The sequence below is a fragment of the Dreissena polymorpha genome, chromosome 1 (assembly GCF_020536995.1).
Source record: "Dreissena polymorpha isolate Duluth1 chromosome 1, UMN_Dpol_1.0, whole genome shotgun sequence".
Classification (NCBI taxonomy): domain Eukaryota; kingdom Metazoa; phylum Mollusca; class Bivalvia; order Myida; family Dreissenidae; genus Dreissena; species Dreissena polymorpha.
In genome coordinates this window covers 53,600,155-53,614,162 of record NC_068355.1, presented here as the reverse complement: position 1 = coordinate 53,614,162, position 14,008 = coordinate 53,600,155, and the positions used below count along the sequence as shown (strand labels likewise).

At 34.3% G+C, this 14,008-nt stretch overlaps 1 protein-coding gene across 1 annotated transcript; it reads right to left on the bottom strand.

Moving 5' to 3' along the window:
- Positions 1–65: 65 nt before the first annotated feature.
- Positions 66–13,201, bottom strand: LOC127881165 (DNA-(apurinic or apyrimidinic site) endonuclease 2-like). The gene is made up of 7 exons (XM_052428852.1): positions 13,045–13,201; positions 5,497–5,580; positions 5,037–5,220; positions 4,272–4,418; positions 3,706–3,775; positions 2,495–2,662; positions 66–1,726 (listed from the first exon to the last, which is right to left on the bottom strand). The coding sequence occupies exons 1-7, from the start codon at positions 13,157–13,159 to the stop codon at positions 800–802; spliced, it is 1,695 nt and encodes a 564-aa protein (XP_052284812.1). The 5' UTR covers positions 13,160–13,201; the 3' UTR covers positions 66–799.
- Positions 13,202–14,008: the final 807 nt, after the last annotated feature.

The window sequence follows — 14,008 nt, the reverse complement described above, 5'->3', positions numbered from 1 at the left end:
GACATAAATAAATAAATCAAGCGGCATGTACAAAGTTGCTTCCTAAACAACTACCTGAATACATGTAATGACACAAGTCATTTATTGCAAACACAAATAAACAGACTACAATCACTACAGTACACGACCATACACGCAAAAGATAATGAATTCAATACATTCAATGCTGTATTGACACAACTAAGAGCTGAAAATATAAAGAGAATATTTTTTCCTCAGATTTGTAAGTTTGTATATGATATCAAACTGCATATTTTTTTCTCAATCAATTACGGATTTTAAATATCCACTTAACTTTATTTAAAATAAATAGATTTTACAGTTTACCGGTTACACGACGCTATATTAATTTTACACAACTCCAATATTTCGTCTGCAATTCCAAGCCGTGCGTGTGAATTATTTTTACACAAGTCACCAACAAATAAGGACGTCGAAACACACAAACTTGTTTATATGTGTAAACACAATGAGCCTCCATTACAATATATAGGTATCCAAAAGTTTGCAATTGACCAGGAACTTTAATAGCTATTTTCCTAACCACAATCGTTGTTCAGTTATATTAATGGATTTAATATCTCTTGACTGCATCGCATTTGCCCAGGTAATTCATTCAATAAAACATATTCATATTGTTACATAAAACCATAGACAATACTCTTATATGCAAAGGTTTTATTTTACTTAAATATCAATAAACGCAAAAAAAACATTAGCAGCTTAGTTACAAGAAATGCATGCAAAGTTTATGATCCCAGGTTAAAGTTTTTATTATCATGCAATGATATCCACTTATTCAGAGTTTCTTTTTCACAACCCACTGGAATGTCTCGCACCTTGCTTCTGGATTAGTTTTCAGTCCCTCGCCCCTAGCACATGCGTAAAATTGCTTTCCTTTATTAGGCCCTGGCTTTTTCACCATTCTCAACACACATGGTTCTTTGTGGCCCTTGCACAATGGGGCTGGGCCTAGTCCACCTAGAATGTTTTTCCAAGCATTGGTTGTCGAGCTTTTATTGTCATTTACAATATTTGTTACCAGCTCTTCATTTTCAAGTTCATTGTTGGACACAATCTCAGCACTATTTGGATCACCAGTAAAGTATTTACTAGTTGACAAGAGATCTGTTTTTGTTTTAATTCTAGCCTCTTCAACTGTCACACTCAATGAGAATGAATTTGATTTGGGATCTGTAACAATGTTTTTCGTATCATTTACTTGAGAAGAGTTTACAGTTGTGTCTGACTTGGAACCTGGTCCTTTAAAAAATGACATGAGGTCACCTTGTTTTCCCTGGCTGCCTTTCTTTACTTCAAGTGTCTTTTGTTTCTTCAATGGCTGTGACTGAATCTTCTGTGGCGACCTTTTCACACCTTTACTAACATCAGTTCCTTTGAAAGCATCTTGAACACTCTCATTATTTATTGTTATTGTGTCATGTTTAATCAATTTCGTAAAAAAAGTAGATAATTTCTGTTGTTTACCGCTAAATTCCGGCATGAACTTTGTACACAGAGGTGGGCAGGTTTTTGCGGGTATGAATTCACAGGTCAGCTCCACAGTGACAGGGCAGTGATCTGACCCCTCTATGTGAGCCAGAATGCTGGCAGATTTCAGACACTGCTCTGACAATTCCACGTCTGTGAGGATATAGTCCAACCTGCGGCCATAGTTGGTAGAGCGTGCGTTGGTCAGTGTGCACCAATTGGAGAAACAACCCTCCTACATAGTGGAAAGGAATACTATAGTGAGTCACTTATGCTTGGAATAGAAAGATAAGGCTTAAATAATATAACAAAAAAAACAAACAAACAACAACATGAACATGTGATTATGATAATTATAATAGTAACAAGACTATTGCCAAGCAATATATGTCCCCTACCGGCTCCACCATTTTCAGAAATTCCACCATTGTCAGATTTTTTATATATATTTGTTGCCATATCAACCAGAATTTTTGATGTAGGAACAAAATGAAATGACATGCATAATGTCCATATTGCCATCTATCCATGTTTCAAGTTTCATGAAAAAATATGAAGAACTTTTAAAGTAATTGCAGGATCCAGAAAACCACATTTTTTCAGCAGTATTTCTATTCTATTTGTTGCCATAGCAACCAGAATTTTTGACGTAGGAACAAAATGAAATGACGTGCATAATGTCCATATTGCCATCTATCCATTTTTTAAGTTTAATGAAAAAATATGATGAACTTTCAAAGTTATCGCAGGATCCAGAAAAGTGTGACAGACAGACAGACTCACAGATGCACAGAGCACAAACCATAAGTTCCCTCCAGTAAATATATTATAATGAAGGTCAAATATATTTATTTAGTTTGAGTGCACTGAAAGACTTAACCTGATTGATAAGCACATGATTTCAATATATATTGTATTAAGATAATTGTTACATAGATTTCAGATTTAGAGTAGAACATAGTCATAAAATAAATTCAGTAAAAAATGAAAAAAACTGTCGAACCTTTTCAGGGTAGAAATGCCGGAAACTGTCCATGAATTTGCCCCCAACAATGTGTGGAGTAATAGCAATGAACTCTTGAGGGTCAAGGTCAGTCTCTAATTTAGGGTCACGACCTTTATCATACAGCATCTGATTTAACCATAGTCGACTCGGACGCTTGTGTGACTCCTACAATACAAAAACATCTGTTGTAACTCTTTGTATTCCGACAAAATTTAAGTACATTCTTATTTTCAAAAATATTATTATAACTTTTGAGTTTAATCTAGGACATCAAGATTTAAGCTTACAATAAATGAATCTAAATTTTCCCAAAATTTATATGACACATTCAAATCAGCATTCTAATAACATGCTTGCTTTTATCTGACAAAACAAATTGACAATATGTGTACGTGATCTTAACATGAAACAATTCTTTTACCCTATTTGGGATAGCGATGTCTTAAATTAAATATCAGTAAAATGTAAGCTAGTGCCAATTATGATAATTGTGTGCAGGTTGCATTTTAAATATTGTGGTATGATAATAAGTTGTATATACAACACTCATAGGGAACACAAACTGTGTTTGAAAAAAGGTATCATTAGCTGTATTATTTTTTTCAGCTTCCTAAGACAACAACTGTTCTGAATAAACAATGAAAATATTTTACTTATTATTGCATAAATTACAGATCTATGCATACTTTGCCTGATGCTACATTTAAACTTATGTAAATAAACATATTATTGTCCTAATTTTATGAAAAACAAATGCAAACACATTAAATATTTCAATCTTTATTGCAAACATCTTTGAAATTAAAAAGTGCTACATGATGTGGATATCATTTATCCACATCAATTAGCAAACAAGGTTGTATTTTGGCTCTAAATTAATTGCACTAATCATCTTTCTGCGTTTTTTTTTTCATGTCACTAAATGCATTATTGACCTTATATAAAGCAGTGATGACCTGTGATAAGACATACTATTTTTTGCAACACAATACGATTGTACATTTAACATTGTTTATTGAAAATACATTTAAATACTGACCCTTTGTATACTCGTTTAATTTTTTTTTTAATGTTTTAAAAATGACATTATTTTTTTTTTACTGTTTATTGCACATACAATTATCTATATGAAATCAAAACTCCCTTGAAAATGTAGTGCTAATGCATTTTTGAAACGTTTATATAAATTTGTTGTGATATAAACTTACATTGTCTTCTTCATCACATCTGTCGAGCTGTCGATGCGTGGTGTTGATATCCCCTAGTATGATCACATGACTGGAAGACACAAACAAGTGCATCTTTAACAAACTTAACTACATGTATTAAAGCTGGAAGCTATTTGATTACAACTGCTTGAAACAGTTGCTGCCGCCCCTTTTTGTTTTTAAGTATTAACTGACCTAGTCCTATATTCATAACACTCATAGGGAAATTTAAAGTAATATTTTCCACAATTTAAATTTTTTCATACAATTGTGTATGTGAAGTTTAATGCTTACAAAGTGAGCAAATATTAATCACTATAGCAATATTTAATCATTATAGAAATTTTGTGTTTATAAAGTAAAGAACAACAACCAAATAGTAGTAGCCAAAGACTACGTTTTATGTGGTTTTGTTTTCCCATTGAGGAGATTTATAAATCCAAACTTAACAATTAATGAAAATACACCAAAATACAAATACCTAAAATTGCGACTAAGTTATTAATATCACTTAAGGACGCTCTTATCTTAAAACAAGTCAAATCAAAAGCACAGACCACACCCACCTGCCACTTGCTAGTATAGCCTCGGACCTGGTCTGTAGCAGTGCAAAGAAGCGCAGTTTGTACTGATGCCTGTCCTCCCGGTCTGGGTCAAACCGCGGACAGTACACGTTAATGATGGCCAGGTCTTTCTCCTCTCCACTTGGAAACCTGCAAAATATTCAGATATTGTCCCATGTGAATAGTATAGGCCATAAAGTGCTAACCTGAGACCCGCAGGCACTGAACTATTCTTAGAAGGTTGAGTTAAAAATAATTAAAGTTCCCTATCAAACACAACATTTTTAATTTCTTTGCAATTTTTCATTTTTGAACTACATGTAGGCTGAGTTATAATAAGAACAAATGTATGACACAGGGCAGCAAAAAGATGATCACATAAGCTTACCATGAAGCATGTTGTGCTCAGGTGAGAAAAAAAACTGTCACACTTAACAATCAGATTTACCCACAGATTTGCCAAATTAGAAGTTAAATTACATCTGAACTTAAATATCTTTATGCCAATTAAACACGTTGCTTTGGTGTACATTTATTGAAAGTTGTTTTTACATTAGTACTGGCAGTTTGTGATGTGATATTTAAGATAAAATCCCAATATTTGTTAAAATGATGCTCATTTTTCTATTTTATCTTAAATAAAAACATAGTCATATGGAAAAACTACACTAATTTGTCTACCAAATTTAATTTAGAGAACGGGAGATAAACAGTCTAACAAATAAACCAATACACATGTAATGACTATAGTTATAGCTCTATTTATACCTGACCCTATGCTGAGTAATGATTGTGCGACCTTCAGCATCCAAATCTTTCAGTTCATCCTCAAGAAAAGATGTCTGGTTGCCATAGCAACCAATAGACCCATTTTTGTTGGTGGTCAGACCTCCTGAGAGACCTTCTTCTGCCTTGACGGGGGTTGCAGAGTCTTTGCAATAATTGGCCACACCTAAAACAATAGCAACACTCATTAGTTTTACTCTATTTACTTAAGAATAAAAGTGAGGACTGTTTATTCCAAAGTATTCTGATAATTTCCCTGGTGGAACCAGTTTAGTCTTTTTATTTTTTGAGAAAGGTCACATACTGGACAAGCAGGAATTTAACTCATGACATTTTAATAATAAAATTGCAAGGCAAAAACTATATCCATGTTCTGAAATAAAACATTTTAAACATTACCTGGCCTAATTTTAAGTAGGGTTAGTTTTACATACAGTTATACCTGAATATCCACTTCTTTTCCTTGAAAAGCTGAAGTAGGAATTGTATCCATCCAAGATTGCTGTAGGTTCATCTAGCATATCCCCTAAACATTAAATCAATTAACTGTAGATTAGATTCATGTAAGCATGTTTTCATTACTTTACACTTTAACCAGTTAGATCTCATGTGTTTACCGTAATCTCCTTATAATCTGATTTAAAAACATACACAAATCTGTATAAACAAGAGGTGTTTTTGTAAGAAACACAATGCCCCCTAATGTGCCGCTTTTTTTAAACCTTTGGCATTGAAGGATGACCTTGACCTTTCACCACTCAAAATGTGCAGCTCCATGAGATACACATGTATGGCAAGCGGTTCGACGCATAATCCCAAGAAACTAGGTTTCTCATGAGAACCTAGGTTCTCACAATGAGAACCTAGGTTCTCAGAATGAGAACCTAGGTTCTCATGAGAACCTAGGTTTTCAAGTGAGAACCTTGGTTCTCATGAGAACCTAGGTTTTCAAATGAGAACCTAGGTTCTTGTGAAAACCTAGGATACCAAACGAGAACTTAAGTTCTCAGAATGAGAACCTAGGTTCTCATGAGAACCTAGGTTCTCATAAGAACCTAAGTTCTATGTGTCTATGAGAACCTAGGTTCTCATGAAAAAACTAGTTTCTCATGAGAACCTAGGTTCTCAAGCGTAAACCAAGGTTTTCAAATGAGAACCTAGGTTCTCATGAGAAACCTGGTTTCTTGGGATTTCATAAACCTTGGTTCTCATGAGAACCTAGGTTCTCATGAGAACCTAGGTTCTCGTGAGAAACCTGGTTTCTTGGGATTTCATAAACCTAGGTTCTCATGAGAAACATAGTTTCTTGGGATTATGCGTCGAACCGCTTGCCATAATTAACCTCCAGTTGTCTCCCATTGCTTGGTACACGCTGGCGGCATATGTGTAAAATGAATAGAAATAGACGTGAAACCGTGAATGTTTCTCCCCAAGAGCATTTTCTGAACAATGTTCAGACAATGCTCAGTAATATTCTACGAAACTTATCTGTTGAATATTTGTGACAACAGGCATAAGCCGTCGGTGACCGCTTCTTGTTCATGTTTCCGTGCATGGGTGTTCTTGAGTAATGAAATTAGTAAAGTAATCGGTCGACATTGGTCTGAACACGTTAATAAAAAATTGAACTGTTTATGAAATACATCTTTAATTGTAAATATTATTTTGAGACTAAAATTCAGATCAATCGTTACATAATACGTTGTAACAGCATTGAATGAGTTTCAAATATTCAGTTCCCTTGTTCGGGCCTCAAACGACTGTACGGTACAGTTTTCTATTTTAAGTATGTCTGTGACCTACATGTAGGAAGCAATCATTATGGCATAAAGTTTTATCTCTATTGATTATGTGTAATAATGTATTATTCAATCGTAAGATATCGGCAACACTGCAAGAAAAACTTATGCGCTAAAGACTTTGCAAACATATTTCAATAACTTGAGATATCAGCAAAAATAAAGTTCTTAACGGCGTGTTTTCATTCTGTCCAGCCCGTGTGTAATCATATGTGAACCCCATTGATCCTGCGCCCTGAATAATGTGTCCCGTATTCCAAACGAGCAAGTTTACGCCGTCCGACGCGTAATTCTGAAAACCTAGAGATCTGAAAACCTAGGTTCTCAGAGAACCTAGGTTCTCATGGAACCTAGGTTCTCTGAAAACCTAGGTTCTCTGAGAACCTAGGTTCTCAGAGAACCTAGGTTTTCAGAAAACCTAGGTTTTCAGAGAACCTAGGTTCTCAGAGAACCTAGGTTTTCAAAGAACCTAGGTTCTCATGAGAACCTAGGTTCTATGAGAACCTTGGTTCTCATAATGAGAACCTAGGTTCTCAAGAGAACCTAGGTTCTCTGAAAACCTAGGTTCTCAGAGAACCTTGGATCTCAGAGAACCTATGGTTCCCAAATGAAAACCACGGATATGGCAAGCAGTTAGACGCATAATCCCAAGAAACTAGGTTTCTCATGAGAACCTAGGTTCTCATTCTGAGAACCTAGGTTCTCATGAAAACCTAGGTTTTCAAATGAGAACCTAGGTTCTCATGAGAACCTAGGTTTTCAAATAAGAACCTAGGTTCTCATGAAAACCTAGGTTCTCATTTGAAAACTTGGGTTCTTGACGTCATGTGCAATCTTCAAGCGAGAACCTAGGTTCTCATTCTGAGAACCTAGGTTCTCATTTTGAGAACCTAGGTTCTCATGAGAAACCTAGTTTCTTGGGATTATGCGTCGAACCGCTTGCCATACACATGCATGCCAAATATCAAGTTGCTATGTTCAATATTTCAAAAGTTATTGCAAAACTTTACTGTAAGGTTAAAGTTTTGGGACAGAATGACGGAATGACAGACAGACAGGCCAAAAACAATATGCCCCGATCATTCGATCCGGGGGCATAAAAAGTTATGAAAATTTATGCTTTTTATTTTTAGACCTTTAACCTTAAAGGTTGACCTTGACCTTTCACCACTCAAAATGTGCAACTCCACGAGAAGTAAGAGATTGAATGAAGAAATGAAAAATATTTATTTTTATTTTTGACCTTTGACCTTGAAGGATGACCTTGACCTTTCACCACTCAAAATGTGCAGCTCCATGAGATACACATGCATGCACAATATGAAGTTGCTGTGTTCAATATTAAAAAAGTTATGAAAATTTAGTTTTTTTTATATTTTGACCTTTGACCTTGAAGGTTGACCTTGACCTTTCACCACTGAAATTGTGAAGCTCCACGAGAAGTAAGTAAGAGAGTGAATAAAGAAATGATTTTTTTAAAATTATTTTTTACCTTTGACCTTAAAGGACGACCTTGACCTTTCACCACTCAAAATGTGCAGCTCCACGAGATACACATGCATGCCAAATATGAAGTTGCTGTGTACAATATTAAAAAAGTTATGATAAAACTTTAACGAAGGTTAAAGTTTTAGGAAAGAAAAATACAATGGTATTTGACCTTTGACCTTGAAGGATGTTCTTGACTTTTCACTACTCAAAATGAGCAGCTCCATGAAATACACATGCATGGTAAATATCAAGTTGGTATGTTCAACATTGCAAAAGTTATCAAACTTTAACCTAGGTTAAAGTTTTGGAAATAATGACAGACAGACAGGACAAAAACAAGAAACAGTCGGAGACGGTTGATGCTCCCCAAATTTTTTTTTGTCACAATATAGCACTATATATTCAGATAAAAGGAAACGTCTAGAGGGGCATAACTTTGGACAAACGATGGATGGTTTAGCAACTTAAAAATTTCAAAGGGCCATAACTCTCTAAATAAATCATCTAACCAGAACCCACAAATAACATGCGCATCTCCTCAAGGTAGTTAAGCTTCCCATAAAGCTTCATTAAATTCCAGTCAGTAGTTGTGGAGAAATAGCCCGGACAAGAATTGCACTATATGTACAGTTTATAGAAAATTTCAAAGGGCCATAACTCTGCGAAAAATCATCCGACCATAACCGGCTGATAATATGCACATCTCCTTTTGGTAGAGAAGCTTCCCATAAAGTTTCATTGAATTCCCGTAATAAGTTGCTGAGAAATAGCTCGAACAAGAATTGCACTATATGTACAATGGAAAATTTCAAAGGGCCATAACTCTGTGAAAAATCATCCGACGAGTACAGGCTGATAATATGCACAACTCCTCTTGGTAGTGAAGCTTCTCATTAAGTTTCAATGAATTCCAGTCATAAGTTGCTGAGAAATAGCCCGGACAAGAATTGCACTGTATGTACATTTAATGGAAAATTTCAAAGGGCCATAACTCTGTGAAAAATCATCAGACCAGAACCGGCTGATAATATGCACATCTCCTCTTGGTAGTGAAGCTTCCCATAAAGTTTAATTGAATTCCGGTCATTAATTGCTGAGAAATAGCCCGGACAAAAATTGTGCACGGATGGACACACGCACGGACAGACGAAGCGGCAACTACATGTATGTGCACAAAAAATTTGGGGGAGCATAACAATATACCCCTGATCTATCGATCCGGGGGCATAAAAAGGGGGAAAAACAACAACAACAATCCCTTGAATTTCAAGAGACAAACCATTTGATTATCTTTGTGATTCTAAATATTAGAACAGTGTTTTTAAAATTGTCAATTGATAGGTCAGCCATGTCAATTTTAAATAGCAGTCTCTTTGTAACTTAATATTAACTGTTGTAAATTGAAATGTATTCCCGAAATTGGAGGTCAAGGGGATGCTTTTCTTGGTATCAGATTGGCATCATATGACTGTGGTCCCTTCTCAATGTCTAGTTTGTTTGTAGCTACATGTGTAACTTTTAACCTTGTTTTGATATTGTAAAGAACTACTAATAAATGTGTTAATTGATTGAACACGTATGAGTGAAACAAATATAGGTTTTGAACTTTGTCACATGTATTAAGCCACTTCCATATAATACAAATAAAATACTAGTAATACTTTTTTTATCATGATGTTCAAGTGGTTTTGCTATATTTTGATACTTTTCATAGTGAGATATTACATACAGTCAATTGTTGTAATTTCCAACAGTCCTGTATCTGTGGAGAATATGTATGCTGATAAATTGTAAAGCATGTTGTAAACTAATTGTGCCTTACTTCAGAAGAGTGTTCTTTGAATGAAAGGAATTGTCTAAAAATATCAAGTGTGGTCATACCTGGTACATTGTTTTTGCAAATAAGGGAATATGGAAGAAATCTTACAATACTGTCTTAGTTAAGTTCTCCTGATTAAAAAAAAAATAAAATAGTGTCTAAGTTTTCCTATTTATTCAACTTAAGCAGGGGTTTCACTGGGTAAAAAAAAGTTGTTGCCACTTTTTTGTTAGTAAAAAACTTGTATCTGTCTGTTTATCAAACCCTTGTACATTTTGTAATATAGTCAATAACATTATTGGAAAACAGTTCATTGAATTATTGTTATTTTCCTGTACTTCATTAATGGTTTTGACTCTATTATTACTTTTACAAGTATTGTTGAAATAATAACTGTGTGTCCCATTTTCATGTTAATATAAATCATGATAAAGGACATTGTTTTTTAAAGTTCAGAAATCTAATCCAAAACAAATACATGTTGATGATGTAATTTAGCCTGGTGTAATGGATATGGTGTCCGCCTAGCGACCGGGAGGTCACGGGTTCGATCTGTGGGAGCGTTCTTTAGATCTCCCCCAAAGACACCAAGTACTGGTTCTAGGCCCAGGAAACGGACTCGAGAGCGTTTATATAAGCCTTAGGCTTTCGATGCAATCGAGCTAAAATAAATAGGTTTAAACTAAACTAATTTAGCCTCGTTTAAAACAAAAATATAAATATATATTAAGTTTTTCTTCTGATTTTGACAGCCCGGCGAGTTATAACTTTAACTTTTGCAAATATCATACCGTTTTGGAGTTTTAGAATCTAGATTTACGGTTGACATCTTCGTACTTAATACCAATTTGTAGCGTTTATATTTGGAGTTCCAGGGCTCAACATCAACCTAAAAACCAACTTGCCCTGCCGGGCAAGTACTTAGAAAATCTACTTGCCCTGATCGTAAAGCCACTTGCCCAAACATGAAATATCACATTAACTGTAAACCTCATATTTTTTAATAAAGATCAAAATAGTACACCACAAAACCTTTTTTTATGCACATTTAATAAAATGATTACAGCAATTAAAGTCTAATTAAAGTCTAAATTTAATGCTCTTTGTTCTTTTTTGCACTTGCCTGGGCGGACAACATGATTATAAAATAACTTCCCCAGACCCAACTTCTACTTGCCAGGGGCAATAGGACAACTGTTAATGTTGAGCCCTGAGTTCAGTTTTAAAAATTACATCTTGCTTAAGAGAATAGAATTCTGTAAATGATAGACAAAAAAATTGTTTAAAAACGAAAGTAATTAAGGAATGAAGGCGGAAGAAAGTAGCGCGCGTTCCTAACTTGTATTAATATTGTCATTTAATGTAAAAGAAAATCACATCAATATTTAACAATTGTAATGTATTACGCTTTTTAGGGCTTTGTTTTATATTAAATGTACCTCTGACGCTATCGCTGATGAAAATAACACTATCCACACCACTTACAATTATAATGAAATTAATACATTTTTATTATTGTTGAACTATAATTTATTTAATTTTTACTATCAGAAAGAATAAGGCTAATTTATTGTTTTGTTTAGTGGATTGTCAGTCATACATGCAATAAATTTTCAGACCGATTCCGGGACATTGTGCTAAATTTATACAAATAGCGATATATGAAGTCATACATGTATTTTTGGTACGCATTTTTTCGCGATATCTAATTAGTTAAATTACTTATGTAACTTACCTGGAATAAAAAAATTTAACATCCATTTAAGATCAATGCACAAAAAAACGTTATTTAAACAAGAAGAATAAATTATAATTAACATCGTAAATTGCTTTTAAACAATTGACAAATTTAACATTTCTACATCCGTTACTAGATACAAGCCACGTGTTTTGCGTGTTTGAAAATAGCACATGTATATAAACATGAGATAGTTCAGTGCTGATTTAATTTTCAGTCACTGTATACACTTAAAACGTGGACTGCGTGTAACACGGGTGATGAATTCAGACGTTGTCATGGGTGGCGCGCGCGGTGTAAGCTATGACGTCAAACTGTTACAACTTACATTGTATGCGCTGAGTGTAAAGTCGTGTTGTTTGTCGCAATATGAGTGGGAATGAATCTGACACCGCGAAAATCCGGGTGAAACTGGATTTATTCATGAATGTGCATCGCGTAATCCGTTAAAACTACACAGCCATCAAATTTGAGCAAGCCAAGTCACAACGAATTAACCCTTTTGGTTTAACTGTGATTATGAGACAATCGACAAGATAATAGGACCCCCCGTTAATTGATCCATTTTGACACGTAGCGTTTTTGCCTAATCGGACAGGCATTGCTTTGGAGATGACGCAATATCAGTGGCAAGTACAGATTTGCCTGCTAATATAAGGAACGTACAGGTTTTACTAAAATCCGGGACATTTGACAAATTTCCGGGACTGCGGGACAGGGTATGCATTTCCGGGACTGTCCCGGACGATCCGGGACGTATGGCATGTATGTTGTCAGTATTTAGTCTTCTGATCACGTTTACTATAATGCTTATAACTACTTCGTATTTTTATGACGAGGAAATTAAATTTGTGTATATACATCTTTTCGGTACTAAATATGATATATTTGCACTATATTTTAAGATATTTAATGTTTATTTTGGTCTTATTACCAATTTATTGACTAAACAAGAGCCCTTTATACTTGTTTTACATTACTGTAACCAGTGTTTTTTCAACCAGTGAGTGCGCATGCGCAGAAAATCTCGAATGTAAACAATATCATTCAACTGCATTCAACATTATTGGTAAGAGTCGTTATCATCATTATCCGAAATATGTGCAATCCGGCTAATATACTTCTTCGGTAATTTGCACTTACTAGTCACTTTGGTCTCTTGAAAACACATAACATCGCTTCCGATATCTTCAATTAGTGTTTTCAGATTTGTTTTTGAAGCTCGAATCCCATTTATATTCCATGAAACTATCTTCATTATTAGTATTAGATTTGTTGGTAGCAGTTGGTATATTTTTATGCTAACACCGTGTACTATGGGTTACTCATAAACATTTGTTAACTGATGTTAAATTATACTTAATAATTGAGATGTGAAATCGTAAACTATTTAAAAAAATCATCTTGACGTTTTCAGTTAAGGGCAGTCGTTATATAATTTTTGTTTCGACCTGTGTGTAGGGAAAGCATTGATTCTAACTGTTTTGTTTTAAAATTGGACAACGAGAAAACTTGCGCGAATGCATGTTACAAATTCATAGACTAAAAGGTCCCTGCTCTCACGTTCTTTCTTACATTTAAAATCGTATATGTATTTATTATTTCTTAAATGAATTGAGCTAAGAATGTCCTTTAAGAAGTTAAGACATTAAGAAAATTAACGAAAATTAATCGCAATGGTGGTCCCTTCTCCCAAATGTTGACTTTCTTTTTGACTAAAGTTGACGGTTTTACATTAAATGTTATACATGAAATACATGTTTGATATAGTGTGACCTATATGTGCATGGCATCAGAACATACTGAAAAAGCGTGCATTCCAAAGCGTCCTGGAGAATGGTAATTCTTTTTTACACGCTACATCGCCTCTGAATTATGTAAATTAAAGCGAGATTATACGATTTTTTCAAATATTAATGAATTTATATAAAATGTGTAAAAACTATATATATATATATATATATTTATTTATTTATTTCAATATAAAATAAAATATATGTTCGGAAGAACATGTGTCGAAAAATGCGAAATAAGCCAGATATTTAATTCTGAAATCGAAAAAGGCTGTACAGTCAAATTCGCCAGCATGTATATCATGCATGTACGA